This window comes from Numida meleagris, chromosome 6 (genome assembly GCF_002078875.1).
Source record: "Numida meleagris isolate 19003 breed g44 Domestic line chromosome 6, NumMel1.0, whole genome shotgun sequence".
In the NCBI taxonomy this organism is placed as follows: Eukaryota; Metazoa; Chordata; class Aves; order Galliformes; family Numididae; genus Numida; species Numida meleagris.
Genome location: NC_034414.1, coordinates 23,437,118 through 23,450,964, shown reverse-complemented (window position 1 = coordinate 23,450,964; position 13,847 = coordinate 23,437,118). Strand labels below are relative to the sequence as shown.

Below are 13,847 nucleotides of genomic sequence, written 5' to 3'. Positions count from 1 at the left end.
TTTTGCATATGGAAATTAGAATGTATGTGCAACTACTCTGTTTAAGCTCTCAGTTTTGGTTACTGCAGTTATTCAGAAGGTGTATTTTCCTTACTTTAGAATTACCAAAAAAGATGTAGTTCACTTTTTGTCTCATACTTCTCTGGGGTTCGTGATGAAACAAGAAAATTTGATATCAATATCAGCTATAGGAATTTTGATTGTTGTACTTTCTTCTTCTTACAGCTGGCCCCTTTTAGGGTTCTGGTCATAGTATTAGTGCAAAACCAGAATGCACTTCTAGTTGGATGTATTACAGAGGTCATACATAATATGGGGCTTGCTTTGGGCAAGTTAGCCATGAGGCCGTTGAGGCATTACTGCTTTCCAAAGACACCTTACTTCAGACATCGACATGGCTTGATTCTATACTCTTCGTGAAGTTAGAATGCTTCTCATAAATAGTGATACAAACACCTGAACAGAAACTGACCACAGGTTCACAAGTTTACTAAGCCATGGATTGTTAAAAGTTACACCAACTACATTTAAATTCGCAAAACATGTGTCTAGCGACAAACATTTATAGTAACTTCAGGAGACAGAGAGAATGACCATGAACAGTAATCACAAACAAGCATGCCCATAGTAATGGATGATAATGAGCAATGGACACTTTACCTGAAATAAAAAGAAATAATTTGTAACAGAAGCCTGTACATCTATGGAATAAGTGACTTTGGTAGTATGTTCACTGTACATGTTCAATGATGAATGTAATAAAAATTGAGAGCATGTTTGATAGGCACTAGCACGTAGATTAGGCAGATGATGTGGGATCAACAAGGAGCTTCCCATTTCTAGTTTCTATATTAAAAGGAATTTAAAGCAACAGATTAATGAGAAAAATTGTCAATTCAAGCACTGTTTACATATGCTTATAAAAGAAAGTGATGGTGAAAAACAAAGGACATACAGGAAAACACATTGATTTGAATTGAATGGCCTACCCTTAATTTCTACTGACTGTTTAAAAGCATTTCTATCTCAAAAATTGGCAGCTGATAATTTTCTTTCATACTATCTAATTTTTTGTCACTTTCTACATGTAAGATGAAAATGCATGCATTGTTTCAAACCATATGTTTCCTATATTCAGTATGAGCCATGCATTTATAATCAAAAGAAATAAAAATCTTACTCTCTGTTGCCAACAGTGGAATCCAAAACATCCGGATTACAGAGGTGATAAAAATAAAAACATAAGTAGAGAGGTTATGAAGATAGAAGTGTCAAAGAAGGATGGCAGTGGGAAGAAAAAAGTTCACAAAAGAAAGTGAAAGTAAAAACAAGAAATATGATTTAAAGTCAAACTAGTAAAATACGTTGTATAATATGTTTACAACATGGAATTTCTCTATATAGTACATAAATGTCATGTATCTAATGTATAGCTGTATAGTGTAATAATAACAGTAACTTTTTCATATCTAACAGAAATGCTTATTTTCCCAGCTCTTTCCTGCAATGCATTGTGAAAACTTAGGACAGAAAGTTCTTAGTAAGACAGCCTTACAGACATATCTTGTAATTTTAATTTTTAAAGTGAAAAGTGCTGGTGGAAAGAAATAATTGCGCTAGTCCCAGTCTTTTCTGGGGGGAAAAAAAAATCCTTTTTTTTTTCTTCCTTTAGTGTAAACCCAGCAGGATTGCAGCAAATCCTCAGTATTTGGGGAAACTGTCGTAATTACCTGTCATCTTTTTTTCCAGCTAGAGCTGCTTTAGAAAAGCTACAAGGATTGTAAACTTGGGAAACTTTCACTTACACTTACACCTACTCACACTTGTTCTAGTGTTTTCATAGTTATTCTGCAGAAGCTGATAATTTCATTTCTCTAAGATTAATGAATTTTTACTCACCTCTTTTTGAGTAGGGCACTAAAATTCAACTCTCCAGATTCTTCAAGTCCCTCTGTACTGTATAGTGACAGAAAAACTTAATTAGTTTTAAAAGGAAATGGAAATGGTTTGTAAAATTGTATCATGATGTAGAAGATATATTTTTGTAGGAGAGTAGTAGAAGGATTTAGAAACGGTTTTGAATTTGCTCTGACATGGCAGGTGACTTAATTAGGTGCTTTTTTCTGTACTGGTCTTCATACAGGTTTAAGAAATTGGTTTAATGAACATGTCTTCCTTCTGATTATAAGGAAAATTGTATAGGGTATTATTTGGGTGGTTCTATTGATCTGGAATGTGTTTGCTCTCCCAGAGATGTTACAGAAGCTTTCCTTTAGAATCCATTAGTGCTTTTAGAAAACCGTAGTTTCAGGAATATGGATATTGCTTATAGTATGGGCCTGTACAAAACCAGCCTTTCTAAAGTTGAAAATCACAATTATTTTTGCTATTATACTAGATTTTTTTTATTATTAAGTCTCCTTCTGATTCCAGGGTTTGTTGTAAAAAAAAAAAAAAAAAAAAAAAAAAAAAAAAAAGGATCACGTCATTGGTGCTTGGGAGAGCAAAAGGAAGAATTCTGTCATCTGACTTAAAACCTGAGATGAGGTTGAAATTGTTCAAGAGGTAACATTACAAACAATATTGTGATGAATTGATTTATGAGAACAAGAATCTGGTGATGCCATGTCATGGCATTATGATTCCTCCAGTAGCAAAACTTGATCTTTAATTAATGTATATACAGAAATTACTCTTTCAACTGAGCTAGTGGTAGTGGAAAGAATGGTGTCTGATAACATACGGTGCTAGTTACATCAGAAAGTGTAAACAGAATGTAAGGGGAACTTGATATGGCATGAACAAATATAAAAGTGTGTAAGAAAATGGCCTCAGCAGATAAGGGATGGGCATTTTACTGGTGATAAAAGTAGAAGGGAAATGAGAGCTGTTTTTTTTGTGCTGACTGACAATGCAAGGTTGGTGAGAAAAAAAAACAATTATTGCTTTTCTAAGTAAGTTGTGAGAAGATAACTTTCTATTAAGAAAGTATCATTTTTACTTCTGTGATTACTTTCATGATGGTACAGTAGTAGAAAGGTTGATTTTCATGGTATAACAGTCAAGCAAGAAAGTGTATTTCTGGCCACTTTGTTCCTTGCTTTAAGCAGGTTTTCAGTGGTTGCAGGCATAAAATATATACAGAAATTGCTGTTACAACATCAAATTTAAAAGGGCTTCTTGTAATCAAATATTCAGGAAATCGGAATCTACAGGTGGGTGGGGAATTAGTCATGTTATTACTTCCAAGATGGTAATTACAATCAGATTTTCAGGAAAGCCCAGCAATTGACGTTTAGTTTTCTGAAAAGTAAGACTTGAAAAATTGCTTTAGCATGCGTAGAGTAAAATCTAATTTCAAACTTTAATTACTCTAGAAGACATCAGGACCAAAAGAGTTAGGATGGAAATTTTAATGATAATTAGGATTGAGAGTGCGGCAGGAAACAATAGATTTTTATATGCATACGAGTTGATAAATTTCTTTGAGAAAATTTTGGTTAGGGTATGATCAGTCTAGAGGAAAATATGTAGAACAGAAGGGCAGACATGCGTATCATTTGAAGTTTGCGTGAAGACATCACTTGCCAAACACATGCCATTTTTTGTGATGAATCTGCCTCTCACTGAACTATCAAACTACAGTTTTCAATATCTTACACTTATACTACCTCTTACTGTTATACGTTCTAGTCTCATATAGCACTAAATACTATAAACCGTTATTTATTGGGAAATTAAGTGTTCATAATCAAAAGTGCATCCAGTTCTGTGGTTTTTTTTATCCTTTTCTTTCCTGATCAGAGAGAGACAGTTCATTGTTAGGCTTTAATTTGTCCACTGACACAGTCATAGACTACCTGAGAAAGGCTGAAGTCATCCGTCTGCCCCCTCCTGCCAGGCTCCTGAGTGAGGGTATCAAACACAGAGCTTCAGACTTAAATAGTTCTGTTTTATATTTGGCTTCCTTCTTAAAGAAGGAGCTAAAAATCTGAGCAGCCTGAAGCTGCTCGTGTACTCACTCTCAGCTAATTCTGAGATAATTCTTTTAATTCTGCTAGCAAGAAGAGAAACTCTTGAAAGCCTAATTCCACTGCAGTGAAATTAACACAATGCAGCAGAAAGATTCCTCTCTATGAGGCATCACAGCAAAGCTCGTCAGCTACTTACAGCTGCATTTGGCTTTAGATAACGTCTGCAAGCCTTTTTTACTTCTTTGTGATATAATGTAAAATCCTATGTAAAATCTCATACAAAAATAACACTTGTCTGGAAAAAATCAAGCAGTTGCCACGGTTAAATTTTCACCTATGTTAGAGGACTTGATGTCTGTTGGAGTGTTCTTGGTCTAATAACTTAGCAAAAATACCCAAAAAAATAAAATGGAAACCAACTTACACAAAGGGAGAAGAAATACTCAACAATGAAAAAACATGTTGTTAATTCTAAAATTCATAAAATGTTAGAAATTATCAACTGCAAAATTAAGACAAGCATGATGATTATGCGAGTACAAAGTCTAAATTCTCTTAGATGATTCCTAGATGTTATTTAGTATTTTAATAGTAGACATATTTGAATAGACATCCCGATCTTTGTGCTTGTTGGTAGAACTGCTTTGCTTTTAATTAATCTTTGTCTAGGAAAGTAATGAATTCTGCATGGAAATATAATCCAGTCTATGCAAGATTCAACTATACATACTCACGTGCGTCGGAAGGCAGCACGAATATCCATTTCTCCACTTACTGGTGCCTCTGATATGACAAAGAGTGACAAACGAGTATGGGATGGCAAGTCAAAATAATGCAAAAAATACAGTGCTATTTATAAAGCTTTTCAGTTACAGTCATTTTATTCTGAAGTTCTTACGTTGTAAGTTGTGATCAATCACATACTGGAGGATTGAAGCAGTAGCCTTAAGCACATAACTGTCACTGATTTGCTCCCAACATGTAGTGTTCAGTGTGTAGCTTAATTCTGTCTCATGCTCCATAATTGTCTGCAACAGGACAAATTGTCTTCCCTCTTGTTTGTTAATTCCTCTGCTGGTAAATTTTAGTTTCAATGCTAGCTTCACAGAGTATTTTGAAACTCCAATGAGAAAACTATTGGAAAACAGTTTTTATTCATTCTCTGAAAGCAAAGGTAAATTCCTGGGAATAGGTAATAATTTACAGAAACTCCACCAAGGATGTTGCGTAGGATGAACCTGAATTACTCTGTTCTAATCTCCCAAAATCAGCATAAAGCCATAGAGCAGTTGGGCTGCTTTGTACCTTGCTGTGTACTTTCTTTAAGAACACGGCTTGAGTGACATCCAAGTGTTCCTTCGAATGCTCTGTATCTGCCAACTTATCCTAATTCTCATCTACAGGCCTTTGTAAGTGTAAGCTCTTCAGATCTATACTTGAGATGTTTGTCTATCAGATGCCGTGTGCTAGAAGGAATTGCTGATGAGCATACAGGAAGAAAGAAGTATGAATGAGAAACAAGGCGGCAGGAGTTCATCTTACCATTGACTATCAGGTTGAAGTTAGAACTATCAAACTTGTCCTTGGTAGACACCTCACATCTGTATCCTCCTGCAAAAGTCATATTTGCTTCTATGATTTCCATTTCAAAGGTGTACACCTAGAACAGAGACCAGTGGTACATTTTGCAAGTTAGAAAATGAAATGCTGAAGGAGAGAGAGAGAGAATACAGCATTTTAAGGCATAAAAATAAGCAGGCAAGTGATTAAATATTTTTGTTTCCTTTTAGAATTAAGAATGTCCTGAATGTGTAACATGTTACTGTCATAAAAATTACATATTCCTAATTCAGTGAGAACATCTAAGGAGTATGGTTGGTACAGGTCTGTAAGAGAATGTGATGTTATATTAGCACGCTATACTGATGTTCTGGTGTGTACAGTCATTACATATAGTAACTGCTTGTACATTAGAAACAGCAGTAGAGCTTTCATTAAACAAATATAGCCTCTTTCCAGAACGTATGCAGTACATCTAAAAATTAAGCGAAATTAGTGGCTCATTTATTTGTGAGCAAGTCTGTTCTGTTCCATCCAGAAGAGGGTGGTAGTGCTTCATATAGTACATGGGGTGAGAAGCCATGGTTCAGACTCTCTTGTGTATCCTTGGGCATTTTTGTGGTAGAAATGGATCTTGCTGTGCTACTTATATTAGTCTAGAGAACAGTAAATTCCAACACAAATAGCCGAATACTTAATCTGTGTAAAAATATGACAGATCACATGTGAATATCTGTCTGATCTATTGGTTTCTCTTACATATAATCAGTATTTATTACTTGAGTGGGAGATAGAACATTCTACATAAGGTAGTGCAAAACTACTTCTCCAGTCCTCTACATATTTTCTCTTTTCATCATAGATGAAGTAAACAAAAGAGTCTGTATGTAGTGCTTGTCCCTTGTCTGCATGGTCAAAGCATAGATGTGCAAGCATAAATATAGCATCGTGTGGAGCTTTGGGTACCTCAATATGAAAACATTTCTAGATAATTTTATATTTTCCCCACATTAAAGATTAATACCTAGAAGGCTAAGAATCTTATGCTACCAGTTGTACCTTGTTGTTTCTATCATAGCTGTCATGCAGCTGGAGATGTTTCCCCACTTTGCTTGCCAGGTCCATCCACTTTCCTTTGAACCATTTCACTGATGGTTTCTTCAGCAGGCTCTCACCTGCAACTTTGGCAGTGAAAGTGATGTTTCCACCTTGTAAGGCAAGTAGGATAAAATAAGATTATGAGCAATGTTGTTTTGTTTAGTATATCTTTTAGATCACTGCAGTCATCCCTTAGCAGAGAGCTAAACAGGCAGCAGGTGCAGTTTGCAACCAGTAGACTTAGATTTTGTACTCACCAGCAGTAACTTCTCCATCCTGAGGTCGTGTCACAAAGAGCCCAATAGGGTCTACGGGCTCTTCTGGTTGAGTCTCAACAGGTGGAACTGCATCAAACAGAACAATGACTAGTTAGGACTTCCTGCATCAACTTCTGATATGACCTATACAAAAAATTTGTTAAGTCATTTTAAAATGTCTCAGTATGTTTCTTCTGTCTCTGAGATTCCTTATTCTTTATTCTCTGTCATCTAATACTAGCATTCTCCTAATCTCTACCTCACTTACTGCAAGGATTTCCTTTTCCAGTTCTTCCCTTCTGCTAATGTACCAGACTTAATAACAGCAGGAGTTCTTTATTACCTTCTGAATTTTGGTTGCTTTCTACTGGTGGAGCAGGCAACTCTGAGGCAGCTGGGGCAGGAGAAGCTTCGGCAGGAGCAACTGGCTCACTCTTTTCTGGAAATGAATGTAAACCCAAATTAGAGAATGCTTTCTTTCTGAATAAATCTTCTAAGTTTTCTAGAACTTAGATTTGCTGTTAGGAGAAGGTGCCTACTGACACCTGGATGTTAAGGCTCTTTGCTGAGCTGGGAAAGGACTGATATCTGAATTTCTGAATTCTGCATTCGCGATATACAGAAACTTGTCAGCTGATGATTAATGCTATTGTTAGCCTCAGTTATAGAAAAAATAGAAAAAGTAGTGAAAAGTGATGCAGTTACGATTTTTATGAGGACTTTGCTTTTTCATGAGATTTCTCTTCATTCCATGTTTGGAATGTAATGCTCTAAACACTGCAGCTCTGTGTAGTTTGGGAGAAGATCTAGACGCTATTTTCAATCAATATGGATAAAGTACTTTAAAATTCCCCCTATCATTTTCTCCTCTAGTTCATGGAAATTTATGCCTCCTAATTTAAAAACACGATCTTGCAGACAAATTCAGGCTAGTTCATTTGGTGCTCTAGAGAAGGTAGAAATGTTTGAACATAGAAATATTTGAAGAATGAGCAACTACGACAGAGGAAGGGAAGTAGAATTTCTCAAACTGATTCAGTTGCTGTAATATTTCTTCCCCTTAGGTAGCAGAGACACTTCCAAAGGGCCTTGCTTACCCCTCTCTTAAGTCCCATGTGCAGTTTCTCAGCAATTTGCAGTGCCTTTTCCACCAGAGGTATCTGGCCATGTTGTGCCAGAGAATAATGTGAGTGGCTCCTCTGTAACAAAGGGAAGTGGCTGTGTCTGGACAGGTGAGGAAACAGTTTCTACAGTTTTGATAATGAAAAGCTGAAATGATTATTGTTTGTGAAAATAATAATGGCTAATCCGGTTATTCTTTACAATTTAATCTAAGGTCTGAAAAACGAAACAATACCTGAGAACATACCATGATGTGTCAACCACACTCAGAAAATTTATGCCTTTTACCCTGTACTGTATCTGTGTCTTAAGAGAGAAGTATGATTTTAACTTTTGTTGTTAGAAAGTATCCCCTTGGATCTAGTCAAAATAAATTTTAACTCAATTTTTACTGGAATGACCTAAGAGTTATCCTAACTGTGGAGATGCTCTTACAACTTAGATGTGTAACTATTTAGAAAAGGCTTATTTTGAGGCATCAGTATATAACAAATACAGGAAAGCCGTCTCACTTTGGCATCCTGATATCTCTATCACCAGTGTGTGTTTGGAAAAGGCATAGATCTTTTAGATCACAATTCCAACTCCGAATTCAGTAACACTGCTGTTTGAGGCTGTCTACATGCAGCAGGTTCTATCTAGAAATAATCTAAATGACAGGAAAATACAACTAGTATAATGTGTACCTTTTTGTTTTGTCACTGAGAAAGCCAGCAGGAACATGCTGTTATATGCTCTGACAACTGTTAAATTGTCCTAATCCATATTCGGATTACTGCTTTCTGATAATCTGTCATGCACTGTTGTTTCATCTGGAACAGGATACCTTGTCTTCAGTTAAGTATTTGTGAGTATCTTTTCAGCTGACCAGATCTCTTTAACATCATGATACAGTCGCCAGAATAAACAGTGATAGCAAAGGAAGTGAAATAAACAGTGCGAGTTTAAGGCTTTTTTTTTTTTTAACAAAAATTAAAGGGAAAATATCAAAAAGTAAAATACTAGAAGTGCTGAATGGAGACCAAAATTTTTGGAGGAAAAGAAAGGGATTAGAAGTATTTCAAAGTTCAGTGGTTTTATCTACCCAGGAAAGCCTGGGGAAGTTTTTCCATTTCCCATCTAGGTGTTGCTTTAATGCACACAGAAATAGTAATCATAGGTGATAAACAATACTTCAGTTGCTCCAAAAGTAGTGCCTTCTATTTATTTCAGTGGAAACTACAACAGATAGAACACAATAGCATTGTTTGATAGTGCCAATTCTCAACTACAAAACACTATTTTTGAACATAGTCACCACTACTAGCTATGCATTTTTGCCAGCAATGAACAGGAGCCTGCATGCCACCTTCATAAGTCTGTACCAGCGGAGGTGACCCTTTGTTGCCACTGCTGAAATGCACCACCCATAGCCTCACTGTGCTCACATCCACTGCTGGGTCTCCATAAATGTTCAGCAAGTGTTGATGAATGCCAAGGGATGCCATTTTTTCCTGCATGGAGGAATTCAGTGACACACCTTTGCTTCATATGCACTTCCATATCAGATGCCATTTTGTCAGTCTGCCCCTCTACTGCCATCTGTCACAGGGCAACAAAATGAAATGCTGGTGGGAAGGTTCAGTCTCTGCTACCATACCACCACCACCTGCTTCTGACATCATGGGCTCACATCATAACACAGGAGGCATTACTTTTGAAGCAACCCTCGTACAAGGGTTACTTGTTGTCCTCAAGTCCCTCAAAAAATAAGAGCTTTTATTAGCAAGTGATTTTGAGACAGTTTGTAGGAGTGTATGAGCACCAACAGCATAACTTGGGAATTCTTGTCAGTTACTACAATTCTGTATTTACATAAAATCTTAAAAAAAAAAAAATGCCATGCCTAAGATGCATGCATCTTAGTTTAGATTACATTAGACTAGCTTTGCTTTCCTTTGTTTTTGAAGGTGAATTCTAAAGAAGTGCATTGGGATTTCCTCTGTGATCTCTGCTGTGTGGGCTTCTGTCTGCAGAAATGGGTGTCTTAGCTGCAGGAAATATGTTCCTCAGCTTAATATTAATGAGTGTATTTTAGAAACCTTGTTGCAGCTTCAAATCATATGGTAAAACAGATGTATTGCTGGTAGAGAAATTTTACAATTTTAAGTTAACTTCCATGGCTTACGAGTGTTGAATGTGAGACTGGAAATACTGATGAAGTAGAATTGTTTAGGAAACACTCTACCTGGTTCTTTGACCTTCAGTTCAAATTTGACCTTGGAAGTTCCAGCTATTACAGCATACATCACATCATCATCTTTTCCTACATTATTGATTGTCAGTGAATGCTTGTTTCCTTCTGCCTTGATAGCATATTTCTCACTTTCAGTAATTTCTGTGCCAGCTCGCTGCCATTTCACCTTGATGCCAGCTTTTTCTGTCTCTGCTTCAAACACAGCTGTGCTTCCGGCTGTCACCTCTGTTGTCTTCGGCTTCTTGGTAAATGCAGAAACTAAAAAAAGAGAGAGGACTCACTAAAATCTGTTTTACAATTGTGGCGTATCTGGTGTAGTCAGCTGTTGTGGCTGCAACAGCTGTCTCCTTTCTCTCCCATCTGCCTATGCAAGATATAAATTATAACACTTTCCGCAGAGAAGTTGGGGAATTGTCTCTGTATTTACAATGTTCTGGTTCTGACTGAGATTTCTGCATATTATCAGGAAATAAAATGTAAGGGATAGCAAACTTATCTCGCTGTCCCTCTTACTTTCTCTTGTACTGAGCCCTTATTTTTTTCATGAGTGTTTGGTCCATGACAAGATGGTATGATATGTATTTTTTTTATAAAGCTTTCTTGGTTAATTTACCGTGTCGTCTCACTTAGAACTAGGAATACACTTTTTAATTGTGACCTAATACTCGTATAATACTGTTGTTAAAAAGGATCGGGATCCTTTCCTCCAACAAAGCTGCAGTTAGCATAGTAGTAACCTGTGTCCTGATACACCACAATAAATTATTGCTTCCTCTTCAGTCCTTCTGTTTTGACTGATCAACTCTTCCATAGTGGAAGAGTTTGCATTCAAACTTGTATATGGAATATACCAAGTATAGTACTAAATGTTAAAGTGCTTGCCTATGTGTTATTCTATGACAACTAGTTTTCTAATGAATTACAAGATGGATCAAAATATTTCTTCTATGTCTTAAGGAGCACTTATGATGCTAACAATGAGAAATAATCAAATTACTAATACCTGGGATGAACAAGCATAAACCAATTAATGTGTTTCGGCTCATACGCAGTCAAAGTAGCACAATGGGTGGGAATTTGAAAGCAAGCTGTGTATTGTGATTTCAGTCCACGGGTATCTAAATCTTTCTCAATGCTGGATTTTAATGAGGTAACTTACTTTACTGTTTCCGTTGCCTTGACTTACTCATTAAGATTTTTTGAACTTCTTTTGAAACAAACTTTTTGTTTTCATGTTTTCATCTTAATGAATTCTAGTATCTTTTGTTCATGCCCCTGGATTGCATAAAAATACAAGTATAAAAATGTAATTTTATAATGTATAAATACTGGTATTTTATACAGTACAAATGTATAAAAATACCCATAATTAACATTCTGATTCATATATTAAATGCTTTTTATGTATCATTATGTCATCTTTTTATTGAATTACCCTTTCATAACCATGCCTTTATATAGTATTAATAAATCTATCATATTTAGTATACATCTTTTACCTCTGCTGCAAATTATCTGTGGCTCTACTACTCGGACAACTGTAACTTTCCTAAGCGCCAGAACAATGGTTACAATTAGCCTTGAGCTTTTGATTCTACTTTATAAAAATAAAGAGAACATAAAGGATATATTCTGTATATATTCTATATAATATATGTAACATAAAGAGAACAGAAGGATATATACTTAAAGAACTTCTTCAAACTCATGTTCAAACAGGTGCTTTAGTTAGCATAAATGGTATGTTACTAATAATACCTTCTGCACAAAATCACTGTTCCTGTACCATATGCTCAACTGCGTAACTTAACTGACCTCAGCAGAGTTACACCTGCAAAAACTTCATCTGATGGCATTTGGACTGTAGTCATAATACAAGACACTCTTCTGGCATTGCTTTGCAAAGAATTTAAAGATCATCAAATAAAGTGACTTGCAAATAATTTCAGAATTTAGGATGTATTGTATTTTGCTTTTATTTGTTACATAAATCCTAAAATATGTTTTTTTCTCTATTATCTTTCATTCTATAATTTCATGAGAAAACAAATCTATTTTGCACTGAGCCTATAGCAGCCTCGGATGAGCTCCTTTAATATTCTTCTGCATGTGTGTGAAGTTTCCTATGGGAATGGAAATCCCTGCATGCTTTTACTTGATTTCAGGCCTGCAAGAGATATAATTGTTCTTAAAAAGAATATAGTACTGTAAAGATAGTAGTGTTCTATACTTTTGTATACTACTCAGATGCTTGTTATCAATTGTGCATCCTTTGATAGAGTACGGCACTTCAGTATGTATCACCACAGCAGGGTGTACCTTGATGCAGTGTACCACTGTGACTAGATGCATGAGAGCTATTGTAGACAGCAATTGTAATGTAAAGAATTGAAAAAAAAATTAAAGTTGTCCATGCAGCCACGCAGTGTGGAGCCAGGTGAGTTCTGGGACCCACTCCTGAAATACTTACTTGCTGGCTCCTCTCCCTGTGACTCTTGAGATACGGTGGCAAATCAGCCTGTTTTTTTTTTATCTGAATACTATCATCATCACTCTTCCATTTAAGCACAAAAGAATCTATAAATATATTAATTACTTAACAGCAGTGTGGCCTGCAAATGTTCCGCTCTCCAAATGGCAGTGTTTCAAGACATGCGCACTTAGATGACTCAACAAAAAAAATCACTGGATAGAACTACAGTCACAGTGAGAAATCTCCACAACTGCAGCATATCTCTGACTTGTGGAAAATCTAAACACTTAGGTAGAAGTTTACAAGTAATTTGCCTTGTCTTTTTTTTCCTCTCTTTCCTTTCCCTGTCAAAAGGTTAATTTATTTGGATTTCTGCTTAAAATGATTGTGAATATTTCCATTAAAGCATATAATTGGGAAGTACCAAGAACTTCCATAAGAATAAAGGAAGAATCATTCCTGAGAACCCACGTTTTCGCAGATAAAGGAGATTCTAAGAGCCTCATTCCTGCACCAGATTTTCAGAGTTAGTGAATGACAATGCCCAAAGTGGCATCTCTCTGTATATCTGTCTGTATTTTCTTTCATCTTCCCCTATTCCTGCTTGCATGCAAAGGAAAAGTAGGGATGTAGGGCTGAAGATTTTAAAAGAAATTACTTTGTTGCAGAAGAGAAGTTGCTGAAAAGCATGTGATGAGAATTCCATTGTTATCCATTTTGGGGGGAAAATGGGCAGCTTAGCAAAAGAAGGTAAAGTGAGAGATCAGCCATTCTCAGCCTCCTCTCCTTCACTGTGTCTGCTACTTTAGGTAACAAATGTATCTGACTTCACCAGATTTTTTTTTCCCCTATGCTATCATAGCAGTCTGATCTAGCTATTTCCTCAGCAGGAATGACTCAAAATGTCACAATTCAAATCTTCTCGTCCATCCTGAGAGCATTACTTTTTCCTGCCTTTGTCAAAAACACATTCCTCACTTGGAAATTTCTCTCACTTCAACATTTGGCTTTTACTCAGCTATGTCTCTCTAAGTTTCACGTATCCCTTTGCTATTCAAAACACTCTTGAACACTACCACCACCATAAGTCTGTGGAAAATCCAGAAGCTGTGACACCTCTCATGTGA

The 13,847-nt window shown here is 36.2% G+C and overlaps 1 protein-coding gene across 1 annotated transcript in view; it reads right to left on the bottom strand.

The window, feature by feature from the left end:
• The window catches only part of MYBPC3 (myosin binding protein C, cardiac), a 67,794-nt gene that overhangs the window by 47,900 nt on the left and 6,047 nt on the right, over window positions 1-13,847 (bottom strand). The window contains exons 2-10 of the mRNA XM_021401421.1: window positions 10,239-10,505; window positions 7,233-7,328; window positions 6,890-6,976; window positions 6,594-6,742; window positions 5,517-5,634; window positions 4,709-4,757; window positions 3,861-3,905; window positions 1,900-1,956; window positions 1,181-1,183 (exon numbers count right to left, since the gene is read on the bottom strand). Coding sequence (XP_021257096.1) covers window positions 1,181-1,183; window positions 1,900-1,956; window positions 3,861-3,905; window positions 4,709-4,757; window positions 5,517-5,634; window positions 6,594-6,742; window positions 6,890-6,976; window positions 7,233-7,328; window positions 10,239-10,505 — 871 coding nt within the window. The remainder of the gene's footprint in view (window positions 1-1,180; window positions 1,184-1,899; window positions 1,957-3,860; window positions 3,906-4,708; window positions 4,758-5,516; window positions 5,635-6,593; window positions 6,743-6,889; window positions 6,977-7,232; window positions 7,329-10,238; window positions 10,506-13,847) is intronic.